The sequence below is a fragment of the Erithacus rubecula genome (assembly GCF_903797595.1).
Source record: "Erithacus rubecula genome assembly, chromosome: 28".
In the NCBI taxonomy this organism is placed as follows: domain Eukaryota; kingdom Metazoa; phylum Chordata; class Aves; order Passeriformes; family Muscicapidae; genus Erithacus; species Erithacus rubecula.
Window position 1 is genome coordinate 1,555,253 of NC_136680.1, and position 19,935 is coordinate 1,575,187.

Consider the following 19,935-nt stretch of genomic DNA (forward strand, 5'->3'; position numbering starts at 1 on the left):
CCCCAAAGGTGTCGCCAAAATTGTCACCTCCAGCAGGAGCTGTGTCCCCGAAAGTGTCCCCAAAGGTGTCCCCGAAATTGTCACCTTGGCCAGACATTGTGTCCCCAAAAGTGTCTCCTTGGCTGGGAGCTATGTCCCCAAACGTGTCCCCAAACGTGTCCCCAAACGTGTCCCCAAAAGTGTCCCCGCGGCCAGACGATCCATCCCGACATTCCCGGTACCGGAGGGATCATTCCCGGTACCGGAGGGATCTATCCTGATCCCAGCTGGATCCATCCCGACATTCCCGGTACCGGTCTCACCTCCAGGCGCGGATCCCATCGTGTCACCCCCGGTGTCACCTGAGCCTGAGCGGGGACGCGACAAACGGGGACAATCGGGGACAATCGGAGACAATTGGGGACAATTGGGATCAATCAGGGACAATCGGGGACAATTGGGGACAATTGGGATCAATCAGGGATAATCCGGGACAATCAGGGACAAATGGGATCAATCGGAGACAAACGGGGACAACCGGGGACAATTTCGGACAATGGGGGACAATTGGGGACAATTGGGGACAGTTGGGGACAATGTGGGACAACTGGGATCAATCAGAGACAATTGGGGACAATCGGGATCAATCAGGGACAATCGGGGACAATTGGGGACAACCAAGTTTTTTTGAAAGGATTTCCAAGGATTTTTTGGGGAGGTTTCCAAATTTTTCTGGGGGGTTTCCCAAGGTTTTTTTGGGAGGGGCCTCCAAGGATTTTGCGGGAGGGTCCTCAAGGAATTTTGGGGGTCTCCAAGATTTTTTGGGAGAGGTCTCCGAATTTTTTTTATTTTTTTTTTATTTTATTGGGAGGGGTCTCCAAGATATTTTTGTGTTGGTTCTCCAAGATTTTTTTTTTTTTGGGGGGGGGTCTCCAAATTATTTTGGGGAAGTTTTCCCAGGTTTTTTGGGGGGATCTCCAAGGTTTTTTGGGAAGGGTCTCCAAGGTTTTTTAGGTGGTCTCTCCCAGACTTTTCTTTGGAGCTCTCCAAATTTTTTTTAGTGGGGTCTCCAAAATTTTTGAGGGAGATTTTTTTTTCTTTTTTTTTTTTTTTTTTTCAATATGATCTCCAAATTTTTTGGAGGGGGTCTCCAATTTTTTTTTTGGGCCCCTCGAGCTGCTCCTCCCCCCTCCCCTTTTGAGGACCCCCCTGTCCCCAAATTCCCTTTTTGTCACCCCCCAATTTCATCCCCTCCCCCACAAAAAATTCCCTCGGGGGCTGCCCCGGTTCTGCCCCTCCCCCTCCCCATTTTTAACCCTTCCCAACCCGGTTCTGCCCCTCCCCCTTTATTAACCCCTCCCCTCCTGGCCCCACCCCCTTCCCCTCCCCTATTTTTAACCCTTCCCAACCCAGTTCTGCCCCGGTTCTGCCCCGGTTCTGCCCCTCTCCCTTTGTTAACCCCGGTTCTGCCCCGGTTCTGCCCGGTTCTGCCCGGTTCTACCCCGGTTCTGGCCCGGTTCTGCCCGGTTCTGCCCGGTTCTGCCCGGTTCTACCCCGGTTCTGGCCCGGTTCTGCCCGGTTCTGCCCCTCCTCCGCCCCATTTTTAACCCATCCCAGCCCGGTCCTGCCCCGGTTCTGCCCCTCTCCCCTTGTTAACCCCGGTTCTGCCCCGGTTCTAGCCCGGTTCTAGCCCGGTTCTACCCGGTTCTGCCCCTCCCCGCCCCATTTTTAACCCTTCCCAGCCCGGTTCTGCCCGGTTCTACCCGGTTCTGCCCCTCCGCCATGGTTAACCCCTCCCGGCCCGGTTCTGCCCCTTCCCCTGTGTTAATCCCGGTTCTGCCCGGTTCTGCCCCTCCCCGTGGTTAACCCTCCCGGCCCGGTTCCGCCCGGTTCTGCTCCCCGCCCTCCCCGGGGGCGGGTCCCGGGCCGGTCCCGCCGCCCCCGCCGCTCCCGGCTGCCATTTTAAGGTGAACAAAGCGGCGGAGCGGCGGCAGGTGAGCGGCACCGGGACCGGAACCGACACTGGGACCGGCACCGGCACCAGCACCGGCACTGCGGCGGGGATCGGGACCGGCAGAGCGGGGCGGGACCGGGACCGGGACCGGGGGGAGCGCAGGGGGGCTGCTGCGCACGGCGGGGAGGGGGGGTTCGTAATTCCCCAGTGGAACCGGGACCTGGCGGGATTCTCTCGGTACCGGCACCGGCCACGGGAATCCACAGAGGTACCGGATCCGTACCGGGACAGGGACTGGGTCCATACCGGGATCGGCCACGGGAATCCAGAGCGGTACCGGATCCGTACCGGGATCGGCCATGGGAATTCAGAGGGTACCGGGTCCGTACCGGGACCGGGTCCGTACTGGGATCGGCCACGGGATTCCAAAGCGGTACCGGGTCCCCACCGAATCCCCACCGGCAGCCGGATCCCCTCCGGTACCGGCTTTCACAGTGGTATCGAGTCCCCACCGGGTCCCCACCGACACCCAGGTCCCGTCTGGTACCGGATTCCAAAGCGGTACCGGGTGTCCACCGAGTCCGCACCGGTACCGCCTCCTTACCTGCACCCGGGTCCCTGCCGGTACCGGATTCCAGAGCGATACCGGCTCCACACCGGTACCTGTCCCCACCTGCACCCAGGGCCCCTCCGGTACCGGATTTTAAAGCGGTACCGGGTCCCCACCGGTACCGGGTTCCAGAGGAGGACTGGGTTCCCCATTGGATCCACACCGGTACCGGTTTCGTACCGACACCCAGGGCCCCTCCGGTACCGGATTCTAAAGCGGTACCGGGTCCACACCGACCCCACACCGGTACCGGGTCCGTACTGACAACCAGGGCCCCTCCGGTACCGGATTCCACACCAGTACCGGCTCCTCGCCCCCCCGGAATCCCCGCCACGCGCTCCCCGCCGGTCCCGGTCCCGGTCCCGGTTCCGATCCCGGTCCCGGTTCCCATCCCGATCTCAAATTCGGTGCCGGTTCTGGTGTCGGTCCCGGTTCCTGTTCTGGTCCCGATCCCGGTTCTGGTCCCGGTTCTGGTCCCTGTTCCTGTTCCGATCCCGATTCCGGTGCCGATCCCGGTTCTGGTCCCGGTTCCTGTTCCGATCCCGGTTCTGGTCCCGGTTCCTGTTCCGGTCCCGGTTCGGGTCCCGGTGTCCCGGTGTCCCGGAAGGGCCCCTCCCGCTCCGTTCCCCGGTGGGACCGAACCGCGGGGTCCAACCGGGACATTTGGGATTGATGGGACTGGGAACCCCCAAATTTGGGAACCCCCAAAACCCCCGAACCCCTCCCGGCTTCCCCCGAACCCCGGTACCACCGGAACCAGCGCCCGGTTTGGGTTTTTTACAGTGAAAATCCAAATTTTCAATTTTTCCTCACTGCGGGTCGGGGTCTCCTCATGTCTCATCCCAAAAATTTGGGTGATTTTGAGACCCCACCCCAAATTTCCCACCCGCAGCAAAACTTTCTCTGCCTCCGTAATGATCATTATTTTTAATTATTCTCATTTCGATGGCGATTATTTTGATTTTTTTGTCGTTTGTTTTCGTTTTTAAATCGGATTACGGCGACACCCTCGGGACCAACGCTTCCCATTGGAGAATTCCAAAAATCCCAAATAATTCCCTGGCGGTGCTGGGAGGGGACAGGGAGGTGACACCGAGGTGACACCGGGGTGGCGCCGGCCCGTGAGTCACTGTGCCTCAGTTTCCCCAAAACCCGCGGCCGCTCCGGGCGGAGACTCCGTGCCTCAGTTTCCCCGCCAAGATTTTGGGGGTCTCTGAGGTTTTTTTGTGGGGTCTTCAAAGGTTTTTTTTTTTTTTTGTGGGGAGTCTCAAAGTTATTTTTGGGAGAAGCTTTCCAGGTTGTTTTTATTTTTTTTTGCAAAATCCCCGAAGTTTTTTTGTGACATATCCCAGATTTTTTGTGAAGTCTCTAAATTTTTTAGGGGAGGGATTTCCAAGGTTCTTTTCTGGTATCTCCAAAGATTTTTTTGGTGGGATCTCCAGGTCCTTCTGGGGGAGGATTTCCAGGTTGTATTTTTTTGTGGCATCTCCAAGATTTTTTTGTCTCCAAGTTTCTGTGGTGAAACCTCCGAGGATTTTTTTTTGGGCGGGATTCCCGAGATTTTTTGGGGGAGGATTTCCAGGTTTTTTTGTGGGATCTTAAAGCTTTTTTGTGGACTCTCCAAATTTTTTTGTGGGGTCTCCAAGTATTTTTGTGGATCTCCAATTTTTCTTGTGTGTATGTGAGATCTCTAAGATCTTTTGTGGGAGGATCTCCAAGATTTTTCTTTGCGGGATCTCAAACCTTTTTTGTGGGATCTCCAAGTTCTTTTGGGGGAGGATTTCCAGGTTTTTTGGGAGGAGGATTTCCTGATTTTTTTCTGTAGGATCTCCAAGGTTTTTTTTTGTTTGTTTGTTTGGTTTTTTGTGGGATCTCCAATTTTTTTTGTGGAATCTCCAATTTTTTTTTTTTTTTTTGTGGGATCTCCCAGTTATTTTCGGGGGAGCATTTCCCATTTTTTTTTTGGTGACACCCCCAATCTTTTTTTTTTTTTACAACATCCCCAAATCCTCCCGGGTGTCTTTCCCCATTTTTTGGTGCCATCCCTGAGGATTTCCAGCCACCACCTCAGGGTGTGGGCGGCGACTCCGCCGATGACGAATCGGCCAAAGTCCTTCTGCACCTCCGCTCGCCCGGAGCCTCCCACGAGCCGCTCTGTCCCTGTCCCCCTTTAGGGATGTTCCCAAAAAAACCCTACGACAGCCCGGCCACCTACGGGCCACCCACGGGCGACTACGGGCCACCCACGGGCGACTACGGCTACGAGTTCGGGGCGCGCTCGCCGCCGCCCGGCTCCTACTACATCGAGGAGTCGCCGCAGCTTTTCTACAAGTGGTGGTCGCCGCCGGGGCTAGTGAAGGTGCTGGAGGTGGTGGTCATCCTGCTGTGCGTGGCTATCTTCGCCTGCGTGGCCTCCACGCTGGCCTGGGAGTACGGATACGGTTTTGGCTACGGAAGCGGCGTTTTTGGCAACGGCCTGGGCGGGTTTTACGGCTCGGGCTATTACGGCAGCGGGGTTAATTACGGCTATGGCTACGGTGGCTACTACGGGGGAGTGACCAACCCGCGCACGGCCAATGGTTTTATGATCGCCATGGCCGTGCTTTGCTTCCTGGCCCAGCTGGGGCTGCTGGTGGCCAGCCTGAGCAAGTCCAGCGGGTCGCGCTCCCGTCGCTTCTACCTGGTGGTGCTGGTGGCCAGTGCCGTGCTGGCTTTGGTGATGCTGGTGGCCACCATCGTCTACGTGGTGGGAGTCAACCCCCAGGCGCAGATGAGCGGCGGTGGCTACTACTACAGCCCGCTGCTGGCCATGTGCAGCCAGGTGTACGCCGGGGGCACCGTGCTCAACCAGTACCTGTACCACTACTGCACCGTGGACCCGCAGGAGGTGAGCGGGGGCCACGGGGGCGGGGGCTACCGGGAGGGGAGAGGGGGCTACAGGGAGTGGGGACCACTGGGAGAGACAGGGAGACCACCAAGAGAGGAGCAGGGGCTACCGAGAGGTGGGGGCTACTGGGAGGGGAGAGGGGGCTACCGGGAGGGGAGAGGGGGCTACCGGGAGGGGAGAGGGGGCTACCGGAGACAGGGGCTACTGGGAGAGACAGGGAGACCACCAAGAGAGGAGCAGGGGCTACCGAGAGGGGAGAGGGGGCTACCGGTAGGGGAAAGGGGGCTACCGGGAGTAGGGACTACTGGGAGGGGAGGGTGGGCCACTAGGAGGGGAAAGGGGTCTACAGGGAGGGGAGAGGGGGCTAACGGGAGTGGGGACTACCGGGAGGGGAGGGTGGGCTACCGGGAGGGGAGAGGGAGCTACCGGGAGGAGAGAGGGGCCTACCGGGAGGAGAGAGGGGGCTACCGGGAGGAGAGAGGGGGCTACCGGGAGGAGAGAGGGGGCTACCGGGAGGGGAGAGGGGGCTACCGGGAGGAGAGAGGGAGCTACCGGGAGGGGAGAGGGGGCTACCGGGAGGGGAGGGTGGGCTACCGGGGGTGGGGGTTACTGGGAGGGGAGGGTGGGCCACTAGGAGGGGAAAGGGGTCTACAGGGAGGTGAGCGGGGGCTACCGGGGGCGGGGGCTACCGGGAGGGGAGAGGGGGCTACCAGGAGGGGAGAGGGAGCTACCGGGAGGGGAGAGGGGGCTACAGGGAGTGGGGACCACTGGGAGAGACAGGGAGACCACCAAGAGAGGAGCAGGGGCTACCGAGAGGTGGGGGCTACCGGGAGGGGAGGGTGGGCCACTGGGAGGGGAGAGGGGGCTACCGGGGGCGGGGGCTACTGGGAGGGGAAGGTGGGCTACCAAAAGTTGAGGGAGGGACCTCCAGGAAATGAGGGATGAAGATCCCGATCCCAGGAATTCCCAAAGGAGGGAGGGATCCCCACAGAAAGGTTTGGGATTTGGGAAGGTTTGGGAGGGACAAAAGTTTGGGATTTTGAAAGGAAAGGAAAGGATTGGGAAGGTTTGGGATTTGGGAATGACAGGGAAAGTTTTGGGTTTTGGGAAGGTTTGAGATTTGGGAAAGAAGGGAAAGGTTTGAGATTAGGGAAGCACAGAGAAAAATTTGGGATTTGGGAAGGGAAAGGTTTGGGGTTTGGGAAGGTTTGGGGTTTGGAAAGGTTTGGGATTTGGAAGGTTTGGGATTTGGGAATGACAGGGAAAGGTTTGGGATTTGGGAAGGTTTGAGATTTGGGAAGGTTTGGGGTTTGGGAATCTTTGGGATTTGGGAGGCACAGGGAATCTTTGGGATCAGGCTCATCCCTCAGGGTGAGGGAGGTGATCCAGGCGTGGTCGGATCTCCGGGATTTGGGGTTAAATCCGCCCCAAACGGGGTTTGGGGGAGGAGGAGCCGCTCCCGGCCGGGCCCGGGGTTTTCCCGCGGGATTTTGGGGATTTGGGGCCGGGGTGTCCTGACCCCCATCCGGGATGAGCGGGATTTATGGGGTCAGCGGGATTTATGGGATGAGTTTGGAAAAAACGCAGAAAATCCGGTAAATTCGGGGAATGTGGGAAAATGGGGACAGTCCCAGGCTGTGGGGAAAACCGGGACAACCCAGGAATGTGAGAAAACCGGGATAATCCAGGGCTGGGAGAAAGGAACCGGGACAATCCTGGGTTGTGGGAAAACGGGGACAATCCGGGGAGAGAAAACTCGGGACAATGCAGGAATGTGGGAAAACCAGGACAATTCGGGACTGGGAAGAACCGGGACAACCCTGGATGTGGGAAAAACCGGGATAATCCAGGAATATGGGAAAACCGAGACAATCCTGGATGTGGGAAACCCGGGACAATCGCGGGTGCAGGAAATCCCGGGACAAACGCCGCTGCCGGGAGTTTCGGGGAGGGACGAGCCCGCAGCCCGGTCCCAGTTTCGGGAACTTTGCTCTCCCGGTTGTAAAAACCTCGGAGCGGAGCCGGGCTGGGGAAAACAGGGAAGGTTTGGGATTGGGGAAGGACGGGAAAGGTTTGGGGTTTGGGAATGTTTGGGGTTTGGGAAGGACGGGGGGAAATGTGGGATTTTGGAATCAGCCCCTCGCTCGCCTCCCCCCCCGCTCTGCCCCGCGCCAGCCCCAAACTGCAGCGACCCCAAAATCCCGGGATCCCGATCCCAAATCATTCCCGGGATCCTGAATTCCCAAACCATTCCGGGATCCCGATCCCAAATCGTTCCCGAGATCCCGATCCCAAACCATTCCCGGGATCCCGATCCCAAACCATTCCCGAGATCCCGATCCCAAACCATTCCCGGGATCCCGATCCCAAACCATTCCCGGGATCCCGATCCCGAATAATTCCAGGGGATCCCCTCCAAAATAATTCCCGGGATCCCGATCCCAAACCGTTCCCGGGATCCCGATCCCAAACCGTTCCCGGGATCCCGCTCCCGCCCGGGCCGGTCCCGCTCCCCCCGCGCGGGGCTGGAGTTGGAATGCGGCAATTCCAGCCCGGCCGGCCCCGAGCGCCGGGACTGGCACGGGATAAACCCGGGTGTGCTGGGATTGGCACGGGATAAACCCGGGTGTGCCGGGAACGGCACGGGATAAACCCGGGTGTGCTGGGATAAACCCGGGTGTGCTGGGATTGGCACGGGATAAACCCGGGTGTGCTGGGAATGGCTCGGGATAAACCCGGGTGTGCTGGGATTGGCACGGGATAAACCCGGGTGTGCCGGGAACGGCACGGGATAAACCCGGGTGTGCTGGGATTGGCACGGGATAAACCCGGGTGTGCTGGGAATGGCTCGGGATAAACCCGGGTGTGCTGGGATTGGCACGGGATAAACCCGGGTGTGCTGGGAATGGCTCGGGATAAACCCGGGTGTGCTGGGAATGGCTCGGGATAAACCCCAAAGCAGCAGGATCCCCCCAAATCCTGCCTGTCCTTCCCAAATCCCAAACCTTTCCCTGTCCCTTCCCCATCCCAAATTTTTCTCAGTCCTTCCTTAATCCCAAACCTTCCCAAATCCCAAATTATCCCAAATCCCAAACTTTACCCCTCCTTCCCAAATCCCCCCTGTCCTTCCCAGGCTCCAAACCTTCCCTAATCCCAAATCTTTTCCAGTCCTAAACTCCCAAATCCTAAACCTTTCCCTGTCCTTCCCATTTCCAAATTCTGTCCTTTCTTAATCCCAAACTTTTCCCCATCCTTCCCAAATCCCAAATCCCTCCTGTTCTCCCCAGATCTTCCCAAATCCCAAACCTTTCACCATCCTTCCCAAATCCCAAATCCCTCCTGTTCTCCCCAGATCTTCCCAAATCCCAAACCTTTCGCCATCCTTCCCAAATCTCTCCTGTCCTCCCCAAATCCCAAACCTTCCCCAATCCCAAACATTCCCTGTCTTTCCCAAATCCCCAATTTTCCCATCCCCATGGGGAAATCAGCCCCTTGATCTCAATCCTCTCTGGAGCCCCAAAATCTCTGGAGTCCCTGAGGGGCCCCATCCCGGGATTTGGGCAGGACAAGGAAAGATTTGGGATTCAGGAAGGTTTGGGATTTGGGTGGTTTTGGGATTTGGGAAGCAAAGGGAATCTTTGGGGTCGTGCTCATCCTCCACCATACAGATTTCAGGGATGAGAGTCACAATTCTTGCTGATCCCGTGGGATTCTTGGGAATTCCTAAATCCCAATTTTTTTCCCAGACCATTTCCATCACCTGACCAATCCCATGGGAAGTTTGGGAATTCCCAAATCCCATTTTTTCCCCAGTCCATTTCCATCACCTGACCAATCCCATGGGAATTTTGGGAATTCCCAAACCCCATTTTTTCCCCAGTCCATTTTCATCACCTGACCAATCCCATGGGATTTTTGGGAATTCCCAAATCCCATTTTTTCCCCTGTCCATTTCCATCACCTGACCAATCCCATGGGAATTTTGGGAATTCCCAAACCCCATTTTTTCCCCAGTCCATTTCCATCACCTGACCAATCCCATGGGATTTTTGGGAATTCCCAAACCCCATTTCTTCCCATATTATCACCATCATCTGTCCAATCCCATGGGATTTTTGGGAATTCCCAAATCCTGATTTTCCCCAGACTGTCACCATCACCTGACCAATCCCATGGGAATTTTGGGAATTCCCAAACCCCATTTTTTTCACCATTGCTTGTAGGTTCCTGATGGATCCCATGAGATTTTTGGGAATTCCCAACCCCATTTTTTTCCCCAGTCCATTTCCATCACCTGACCAATCCCATGGGATTTTTGGGAATTCCCAAATCCCATTTTCCCAGGCTGTGGCCATCGCCTGCGGGTTCCTGATCGTGCTCCTGCTGTGCCTCATCTGCCTCTTCGCCCACAAAACCCGCAGCAAGATCTGGAAATATGGAAAACCCAACATTTACTGGGATAAAATCCCAGCTGGCCCCGAGGGGCCCGACGTGGAGGAGTGGGTGAGTCCCAAAAGGTTTGGGATTTGGGGGATTTTTGGGATCTGGGGGGATCCTTCCTGATCCTTTTCCTGGATGTGGATGAGAGGGTGGGTCCTGGAATTTTGGGATTGGGATCTGGGAGATCCTTCCCATCTTTTCCTGGATATGGAGGAGTGGGTGAATCCTGGGATTTTGGGGATTTTTGGGATTGGGATCTGGGAGATCCTTCCCATCTTTTCCTGGATATGGAGGAGTGGGTGAATCCTGGGATTTTGAGAATTTTGGGAATTTTAGGAATGTTGAGATTGTTGGGAATGGGATCTGGGGGATCCTTCCCATCTTTTCCTGGATATGGAGGAGTGGGTGAATCCTGGGATTTTGGGGATTTTTGGGATTGGGATCTGGGAGATCCTTCCCATCTTTTCCTGGATATGGAGGAGTGGGTGAATCCTGGGATTTTGAGAATTTTGGGAATTTTAGGAATGTTGAGATTGTTGGGAATGGGATCTGGGGGATCCTTCCTGATCCTTTTCCTGCATGTGCAGGAGTGGGTGAGTCCAGGAATTTTGGGATTTTTGGGATTGGGATCTGGGGGATCCTTCCCATCTTTTCCTGGATGTGCAGGAGTGAGTGAGTCCCAGGATTTTGGGAATTTTGGGATTTTGGGAATGTTTGGATTGGGATCCAGGGGATCCTTCCCATCTTTTCCTGGATGTGCAGGAGTGGGTGAGTCTGGGAATTTGGGGATTTTGGGGATTTTTGGGAATGGGATCTGGGGGATCCTTCCCAGCCCTTTTCCAATGGGGTTGGAAATTCCCAGATTTGGGATGGGAGTGTGGGGAGGCCTTTGGGGGATTGAGGGGGTTTGGGGACACCAGGAGGGGACTTTGAGGGGATTTGGGGACTTCAGGGGGGAATTTGGGGACACCAGAAGGAGTCTGGGGACATTAGGGAGGGTTTGGGGACACCAGAAAGGGACACCAGGACGGGATTTGGGGACTTTGGGGACACCAGAGAGAGTTTGGGGACATTGGGGGATGGGTTTGGGGACACCAGAAAGGGACACCAGGACGGGATTTGGGGACTTTGGGGACACCAGAGAGAGTTTGGGGACATTGGGGGATGGGTTTGGGGACACCAGAAAGGGACACCAGGACGGGATTTGGGGACTTTGGGGACACCAGAGAGAGTTTGGGGACATTGGGGGATGGGTTTGGGGACACCAGAAAGGGACACCAGGACGGGATTTGGGGACTTTGGGGACACCAGAGAGAGTTTGGGGACATTGGGGGATGGGTTTGGGGACACCAGAAAGGGACACCAGGACGGGATTTGGGGTCACTGGGAGAGTTTGGGGACATCAAGAGGGCTTGGGGACACGGCTTGGGGACACGGCTTGGGGACAGGGCCGGTGACAGGGCAGGTGACAGGGCAGGTGACACCGCCGGTGACACCGCCGGGTTTCGGTCTGGCCAATGATTAACCGGGAGGTGGCACCGGGAAAACCCGGAACTGGCAGCGCCAGGAGCTGGATGGGGACCTTGGGGACATCCCGGTGTCCCCAGCGTGGCCTGGGTTTGTCACCTCCTGTCCTGGCAGGGGAGGGGTGGGAATGTCCCTGTCCTTGTCCCTGTGTCCCTGTCCTTGGTTTGTGTCCCCAGTGTCCCCACTCCTCTCCTGCTGTCCCCAAACCTGTCCCAATGTCCCCAGATCTCTCTCCGTGTGTCCCCAATGTCCCCAAACCTGTCCCCATGTCCCCACTCCCCTTCCTCTGTGTCTCCCGTGTCTCCAATTCTCTGTGTCCCCAAACTTGTCCCCATGTCCCCAGATCTTTCTCCGTGTGTCCTGTGTCCCCAATCCTCTTTCTGTGTCCCCAAACCTGTCCCCTGTCCCAAATCCGCTGTGTCCCCTGTGTCCCCACTCCTGTCCCCCTGTCCCCAGTCCTCTCTCTGTGTCCCCAATTCTGTGTCCCCAAACCTGTCCCCTGTCCCAAATCCGCTGTGTCCCCTGTGTCCCCAATTCTGTGTCCCCCTGTCCCCACTCCTCCCTCTCTCTGTCCCCAATCCCCTTTCTGTGTCCCCCCACCCCTGTCCCTTGTCCCCCTGCCCCGTGTCCCCTCGCTGTCCCCAAATGCCACCCCTCCCACCCTTTGTGTCCCCTCGGGCCTCGCTGCCTTTGTCCCTTTGTAATTTGATTTATTTTCATTTCTTTTGATTCAATCCGAGTTTATTTGCTCAAAGTCCCTCCCCGGCCGAGCATTTCCTGTCCCTCTGGGGACACGGCGACACCGCCCGGTGCCACCCCCGAGTGCCACCCCCGAGTGCCACCCCCGCCTTTTCTCCCCGTGTCCCCGCGCGCTTTGGGGACATCGCGCGTTATGGGGCCACCCCAAAATGCCACCAGGGCTTGGGGACACGGCCGGTGGCTCCCGGGAGGGGACAGGGACGGAAGTGGCGTGTCCGGCCGGATGTCCCCAAGGCCACCAAGCGGGGCCCCGCGTCCGGCGGCGGCGGCGCACAAAGGGCCGGAAGGAAGGGACAGGGACAGGGATGGGGACAGGGACAGGGATGGGGACAGGGACAGGGACAGGGACAGGGACAGGGACAGGGATGGGGACGGGGACAGGGACAGGGACGGGGACAGGGACAGGGACAGTGACAGGGACAGGGATGGGGACAGGGATGGGACAGGGACAGGGACAGGGACAGGGACAGGGACAGGGACAGGGACAGGGATGGGGACAGGGACAGGGACAGGGACAGGGACAGGGATGGGGACAGGGACAGGCGGATGTCCCTTGTCCCTTGTGGGGCCACCCCAAATCTTTGGGGGGTCACTCCGTGGGTGTCACCACCCCCAAGTTCTGTCCCTGTGTCCCTTTGTCCTTGTTGCTGTCTCCCCATGGGAATTTGGGGTTTTTGGGGTTTTTGGTTTTGAGGTTTTTGGGTTTTTGGGTTTTGAGGTTTTTGGGGTTTCTGGGTTTTCCCCCAACCCTAAATCTTTGTGGAGTCACCCTGAGGGTGTCACCACCCCCGAGTTCTGTCCCTTTGTCCCTGTCTCTCCATGGGGTTTTGGTATATTTTAGATTTGGGATTTTTGGGTTTTTGGGTTTGGGGTTTTTCTGTTTTGAGGTTTTTGGGGTTTCTGGGTTTTTCCCCAACACCAAATCTTCGTGGGGTCACCCTGAGGGTGTCACCACCCCCGAGTTCTGTCCCTTTGTCCCTTTGTCACTTTGTTCCTGTCCCTGTCTCCCCATGGGAATTTGGGGTTTTGGGTTTTTGTGGGTTTTGGGTTTGGGGGTTTCTGGGTTTTGGGTTTTTGGGGTTTTTGGTGATATCCCTGGAGGATCTGGGAGACTCCAGGTGGGACAACAACTCCTGGTTTCCATGGATTGTCCATGGGAATTCTTATGGAATTTTGGGGGATTTCTCGCTGAATTTTTGGCAATTTCTCAAGGAATTTCTGGGGAATTTTCGGACAGTTTTCGGTGATTTCTCACTGAATTTTTTGGGGAATTTGTGGTGATTTCTCGCTGAATTTTCAAGGATTTCTCGCTGAATTTTTTGGGAATTTTCAGTGATTTCTCACTCAATTTTCGGTGATTTCTCACTGAATTTTCGGGGAATTTGTGGTGATTTCTCGCTGAATTTTCAAGGATTTCTCGCTGAATTTTTTGGGAATTTTCAGTGATTTCTCACTCAATTTTCGGAGATTTCTCACTGAATTTTCTCGCAATTTTTGGCGACCTCTCGCTGAATTTTTGGCGATTTCTCGCTGAATTTTCGGGGAATTTTCGGGGAATTTATGGCGATTTCTCCCTGAATTTTCAAGGATTTCTCGCTGAATTTTCAAGGATTTCTCGCTGAATTTCTGGCGATTTCTCGCTGAATTTTCGGGGAATTTTCAGCGATTTCTCACTCAATTTTCGGAGATTTCTCACTGAATTTTCTCGCAATTTCCCGCGATTTCTCTCTGAATTTTTGTGGATCCTGGGGGGAATTTCGGGGCGATTTCCCGGGAATTTTCTCCGGGTTTTTCCCGGTTCCCTCGGCTGGGTTAACCCCTGAAATGCCGGTGCCAGGTGAAGAACGTGTCGGGCGGCACCAGCGTTCCGGACGAAGCCGCCACCGTCGCCTACTCGGAGAAGGGAGAGACCCCCGGGCCCGCCCCCCCCTACAGCCCCCCCGCCTACTCCGACCCCCCCAAAAACAGCTGGAAAAGGTGCGGGGGGGGAGGGAGGGGAGGGGTCGGGAAAAGGGGAGGGAGGGGGTGGAAAATGTGGGGAGAGGGAGGGGATGGGAAAATTGGGGAGGGGTTGGGAAAAGGGGGAGGGGTCGGGAGAGGGTGGGGAGGGGTCGGGAAAGTTTGGGGAATGTGGGGAGGGGTTGGGAGAGGGGCGTGTCCCCATATCCGATGTCCCCATGTCCCTGTGTTTGATGTCCCCATATCCCCAATGTCCCTGTGTCCCCGTGTCCCCAGTGCCCCATATTAAATGTCCTCGTGTCCCCAATGTCCCCATGTCCCCAATGTCCCCAATGTCCCCATGTCCCCATGTCCCCATATCCAATGTCCCCAATGTCCCCATGTCCCCATATCCAGTGTCCCCATGTCCCCCCAGTAACCCCCCCAGCCCCTCAGAGGACCGGGACCCCCCCAAGCCCCCCCAGTGCCCTGTGTCCCCAATGTACGCATGTCCCCATATCCCATATCCAATGTCCCCATGTCCAATGTCCCCATGTCTCCATGTCCCTGTGTTCGATGTCCCCATGTCCCCAGTGTCCCTGTGTCCCCCCAGTGACCCCCCCCAGCCCCTCAGAGAACCGGGACCCTCCCAAGCCCCCCAGTGCCCTGTGTCCCCAATACCCATGTCCCCATATCCCATATCCAATGTCCCCATGTCCCTGTGTTTGATGTCCCCATGTCCCCATGTCCCTGTGTTCGATGTCCCCATGTCCCCATATCCCATATCCAATGTCCCCATATCCCATATCCAATGTCCCCATGTCCCTGTGTTCCATGTCCCCATGTCCCCATATCCCATATCCAATGTCCCCATGTCCCTGTGTTCCATGTCCCCATGTCCCCATGTCCCCATGTCCCTGTGTTCGATGTCCCCATGTCCCCATATCCCATATCCAATGTCCCCATGTCCCTGTGTTCAATGTCCCCATGTCCCCATGTCCCTGTGTTCGATGTCCCCATGTCCCCATATCCCATATCCAATGTCCCCATATCCCATATCCAATGTCCCCATGTCCCTGTGTTCCATGTCCCCATGTCCCCAACGTCCCCGTGTCCCCCCAGTGACCCCCCCAGCCCCTCGGAGGAGCGGGACCAGGAGCGGGAGCGGGACCCCCGGCCCCCCGCGCGCCGCGGTCGCCGCGGCCGCCGCCCGGCCGAGCCCGAGGAGTCGCGCCAGTCCCAGAGCTCCCAGTGCTCCCAGTATGACACCGAGGCCACCAGCGCCCCCGAGAGCGGCGAGGAGCGCCAGGGGGACAGCCAGCACTGGCACAGGTGACACAGGGACAGGGGACAGACAGCACTGGCACAGGTGACACGGGGACAGGGGACAGACAGCACTGGCACAGGGACAGCCAGCACTGGCACAGGTGACACGGGGACAGGGGACAGACAGCACTGGCACAGGGACAGACAGCACTGGCACAGGTGACACGGGGACAGGGGACAGCCAGCACTGGCACAGGTGACATGGGGACAGGGGACAGGTGACATGGGGACAGGAGACAGCCAGCACTGGCACAGGTGACACGGGGACAGGGGACAGGCAGCACTGGCACAGGTGACATGAGGACAGGGGACAGACAGCACTGGCACAGGTGACACGGGGACAGGGGACAGCCAGCACTGGCACAGGTGACATGGGGACAGGGGACAGGCAGCACTGGCACAGGTGACACGGGGACAGGGGACAGCCAGCACTGGCACAGGTGACATGGGGACAGGGGACAGACAGCACTGGCACAGGTGACACTTGGGGACAGCAGGGACAGGGGACAGCCAGCACTGGCACAGGTGACATGGGGACAGGGGACAGACAGCACTGGCACAGGTGACACTTGGGGACAGCAGGGACAGGGGGTGTTACCTGAGGTTTTGAACTGGGAATGCTGGAACTGGTCCGGACTGGTCTAAACCAGTCCAGACCAGTCCGGACCGGTCTGGACTGGAAAAGCTGGGGCTGGGATTGGCTCTGAACTGGTCTGGACTGGTCTGGACTGGTCTGGACTGGGAGTGCAGAGGATGGGGCCCAGCCCAAAGTTGAGCTTAACCCCAAAGAAAAACCGATCCCAGTCCTAAGCTGATCGCAGCCCCAAAGCCGATCCTAATCCCAAAGCCGATCCTAATCCCAAAGTCGATCCTAATCCCAAAGCAGATCCTGACCCTGACCCCAAAGCTGATCCCAGCTCTAAACCAATCCCAGAACCGAGCCCAGCAAAGCCAATCCCAGCGCTAAACTGATCCCAGCCCTAAACCAATCCCAGCCCCAGAGCCCATCCCAGCCCTAAGCCGATCCTAGCCCTAAACCCATCCCAGCAAAGCCTATCCCAGTGCTAAACCCATCTCAGCGCTAAACCAGTCCCAGCGCTTAACCGATCCCAGCAAAGCCGGTCCCAGCAAAGCCAATCCCAATGCTAAACCGCTCCCAGCAAAGCCCATCCCAGCGCTAAACCGCTCCCAGCAAAGCCCATCCCAGCGCTAAACCGCTCCCAGCAAAGCCAATCCCAGCAAAGCCCAGCCCAGCCCCAAGCCCATCCCAGTAAAGCCCATCCTAGCTAAGCCCATCCCAGCAAAGCCCATCCCAGCAAAGCCCATCCCAGCTAAGCCCATCCCAGCTAAGCCCATCCCAGCTAAACCCATCCCAGCTAAGCCCATCCCAGCTAAACCCATCCCAGCTAAGCCCATCCCAGTCCCAAACCCATCCCAGCAAAGCTCATCCCATCCCTAAGCCCATCCCAGCTAAGCCCAGCCCAGCTAAGGCCATCCCAGCTAAGCCCAGCCCAGCTAAGCCCAGCCCAGCTAAGCCCAGCCCAGCTAAGCCCATCCCAGCCCCAAACCCATCCCAGCTAAGCCCATCCCAGCCCCAAACCCATCCCAGCTAAGCCCAGCCCAGGTAAGCCCATCCCATCCCAGCTAAACCCATCCCAGCCAAGCCCATCCCAGCAAAGCCCATCCCAGCAAGGCCCATCCCAGCAAAGCCCATCCCAGCTAAGCCCATCCCATCCCAGCCCCAAACCCAGCCCAGCTAATCCCAGCCCAGCTAAACCCATCCCAGCTAAACCCATCCCAGCTAAACCCATCCCATCCCAGCTAAACCCATCCCAGCTAAACCCATCCCAGCTAAGCCCATCCCATCCCAGCCAAGCCCATCCCAGCAAAGCCCATCCCAGCAAAGCCCATCCCAGCTAAGCCCATCCCAGCTAAGCCCATCCCAGCTAAGCCCAGCCCAGCTAAGCCCAGCCCAGCTAAGCGCAGCCCAGCTAAGCGCAGCCTCCCGGGCAGGCTGTTCCCGCCGCTGGGCTCGCCCGCCTCCCGGCGCCGCTACAAGGAGGAGTTCGCGGCGGGGCTGCGGCGCTACCGGGAGCTGTGCGCGCAGCTGGACGCGCCGGGACAGCGCCTGGCGCAGCTGGAGCTGCAGCTGGAGCAGCTGCCCGACGACAGCGCCCAGTACCAGGTCAGGACTAAGGCCACACCCGGGGTTTATTCCAGGTTTATTCCAGGGTTTGTCCCGGGGTTTATTCTGGGGTTTATTCTGGGGTTTGTCCCGGGGTTTATTCTGGGGTTTATTCTGGGGTTTGTCCCGGGGTTTATTCTGGGGTTTGTTCCGGGGTTTGTTCCGGGGTTTGTTCCGGGGTTTATTCTGGGGTTTGTTCCTGGGTTTGTTCCGGGGTTTATTCCGGGGTTTGTTCCGGGGTTTATTCCGGGGTTTATTCCAGGTTTGTTCCGGGGTTTGTCTCGGGGTTTGTCCCGGGGTTTATTCTGGGGTTTGTCCCGGGGTTTGTTCCGGGGTTTATTCCGGGGTTTATTCTGGGGTTTATTCCGAGGTTTGTCCCGGGGTTTATTCCGGGGTTTATTTCAATATTTATCCCGGGGTTTATTTCAGGGTTTATTCTGGGGTTTGTTCCAGGGTTTGTCCCGGGGTTTGTTCCAGGGTTTGTCCCGGGCTTTATTCCCGGGTTTATCCCGGGGTTTGTCCTGGGGTTTATTTCAAGGTTTGTTCCCGGGTTTATTCCTGGGGTTTATTTCGGGGTTTATCCTGGGTTTATCCCAGGGTTTACTCGTGGGTTTATTCCTGGGTTTATTCCAGGTTTATTCCGGGTTTATCCCGGGGTTTGTCCCGAGTTTACTCTGGAGTTTATTCCCGTGTTTACTCCAAGGTTTATCCCAGGGTTTATTTCAGGGTTTATCCCAGAGTTTATTCTAGGTTTTTCTCCTTTCTTTTCATCCCTTTTTCCTTCTTTTTGGCGCTTTTTCCCCCTCTCTCTGTCCCTTGTCCCCTCTGTGTCCCCTCCCTGTCCTTCCTGTCCCTGCTGTCCCCTGTGTCCCTGTTGTCCCTGTCCCCATTGAGAATTTTTCTCACTTTTTTTTTTTTTTTTGAGGTTTTTCAGGGTTTTTTGGGACTTTTTTGGGCCTCTGTCCCCTCTGTCCCCTCTGTCCCCTGTCCCTTGTATCCCTGTCCCCCTGTCCCCTGTGTCCCCTCCCTCTCCCTCCCTGTCCCCTCCTGTCCCCCTTGAGAGTTTCTCTCACGTTTTTGGGGTTTTTTTTGAGGTTTTTCTTTTGGTGTTTTTTGGGACTTTTTTTGGGCCTCTGTCCCTTGTGTCCCTTGTGTCCCTTGTGTCCCTGTCCCCTGTGTCCCTGTCCCCTGTGTCCCCTCCCTCTCCCTTTCCTGTGCCCTGTGTCCCCCTTGAGAGTTTCTCTCACGTTTTTGGGGGTTTTTTTGAGGTTTTTCTTTTTGTGTTTTTTGTAACTGTTTTTGGGCCTCTGTCCCTTGTGTCCCCTGTGTCCCCTGTGTCCCTTTGTCCCTGTCCCTGTGTCCCTGTGTCCCCTGACCCCTGTGTCCCCACAGGCCCTGGCAGAGGAGTACAATCGCCTCAAGGACCTGAAGCGGGTGAGTTCTGGGGGGTATTTTTGGGGTCACCCCCTCTTTGGGGGGGGACATCCCCCGTGTCCCCAAACGTCCCCAAACGTCCCCAAATCCTCCCCAGAGCCCCGAGTACCAGGACAAGAAGCGGGAATCCCAAACCCTGAGGAACAAACTCTTCCACATCAAGAGGATGGTGAGCGACTACGACAAACTCCGGGGGTGACCCCAAAACCAGCACCCCAAAAAAAGGGACTTTTTGGGGGGGGGACACACTTCAAACCCTCCCCCCAATTCCTCATTTTGTGCCTTTTTTTTTTGTCTTAAAAAACCCTAAAATTCCTTGTTTTGGAAGGGTGGGGGAGGGGGATGTTGGTGTGACCTCCCCCCCCCCACCCTTCACCCTAAAATGTCCCCAAATTTCCCCTAAATGTCCCCCACAACCTCTGGGACCCCCCCAGTGCCTTCCCCTGGTTGTAAATAGGGTTTTTTATGGGGTTTGCACCCCCCTGGCTGCCTTAAAAGGGGTTTTGGGGGGTCCCAAAATGAGGTTTGGAGGATAAAAAAAAACCCATTTGGGGTTTTTGGGTTTTTTTGGGACTTAAATCCCAAAAATATTTTATAGGGAACGGTGGGAAATGTGGGAATTGTGTAATATTTTAATTGTTGGTGTTTTTTTGTAATAAATGAAGTGTAATTGTTGATTTTAATTTGGGCTCGGGGCAAAATGGGGAGGAAGAAATTCCCCCAAATTTGGGAGGGGAACCCAAAAAATCCTCCCAGTTTTGAGGGGAAATCCCAAATCCCTCAACCTTGAGAAAGGAAATCCCAAATTCTCTCAAATTTGGGAGAGAAATCCCAAATTCCCCTCAGTTATGGAAAGGGGAAAAACCCCAAAATCCACCCAATTTTGGAAGGGGAAA

At 56.7% G+C, this 19,935-nt stretch overlaps 1 protein-coding gene across 2 annotated transcripts; it reads left to right on the top strand.

Moving 5' to 3' along the window:
- The first annotated feature begins 1,912 nt into the window (after positions 1-1,912).
- OCLN (occludin) lies at positions 1,913-19,340 on the top strand. Of its 2 annotated transcripts, XM_079328425.1 has the most exons (8): positions 1,913-1,973; positions 4,718-5,430; positions 9,775-9,933; positions 13,994-14,133; positions 15,217-15,426; positions 17,434-17,605; positions 18,998-19,039; positions 19,137-19,340. In XM_079328425.1, the coding sequence occupies exons 2-8, from the start codon at positions 4,720-4,722 to the stop codon at positions 19,236-19,238; spliced, it is 1,536 nt and encodes a 511-aa protein (XP_079184551.1). In that variant the 5' UTR covers positions 1,913-1,973; positions 4,718-4,719; the 3' UTR covers positions 19,239-19,340. The 2 variants fall into 2 exon arrangements, with proteins under 2 accessions (XP_079184551.1, XP_079184550.1); XM_079328424.1 differs by lacking the exon at positions 1,913-1,973 and having other exon boundaries at positions 4,715-5,430.
- Positions 19,341-19,935: the final 595 nt, after the last annotated feature.

Coding starts and splice junctions, on each gene's coding strand:
- OCLN (XM_079328425.1), top strand. CDS start 4,720: ATGTTCCCAAAAAAACCCTACGACAGCCCGGCCACCTACGGGCCACCC. Junction 14,134..15,216: donor CCCAAAAACAGCTGGAAAAG/GTGCGGGGGGGG, acceptor GTGTCCCCCCAG/TGACCCCCCCAGCCCCTCGG. Junction 15,427..17,433: donor GACAGCCAGCACTGGCACAG/GTGACACAGGGA, acceptor CCTCCCGGGCAG/GCTGTTCCCGCCGCTGGGCT.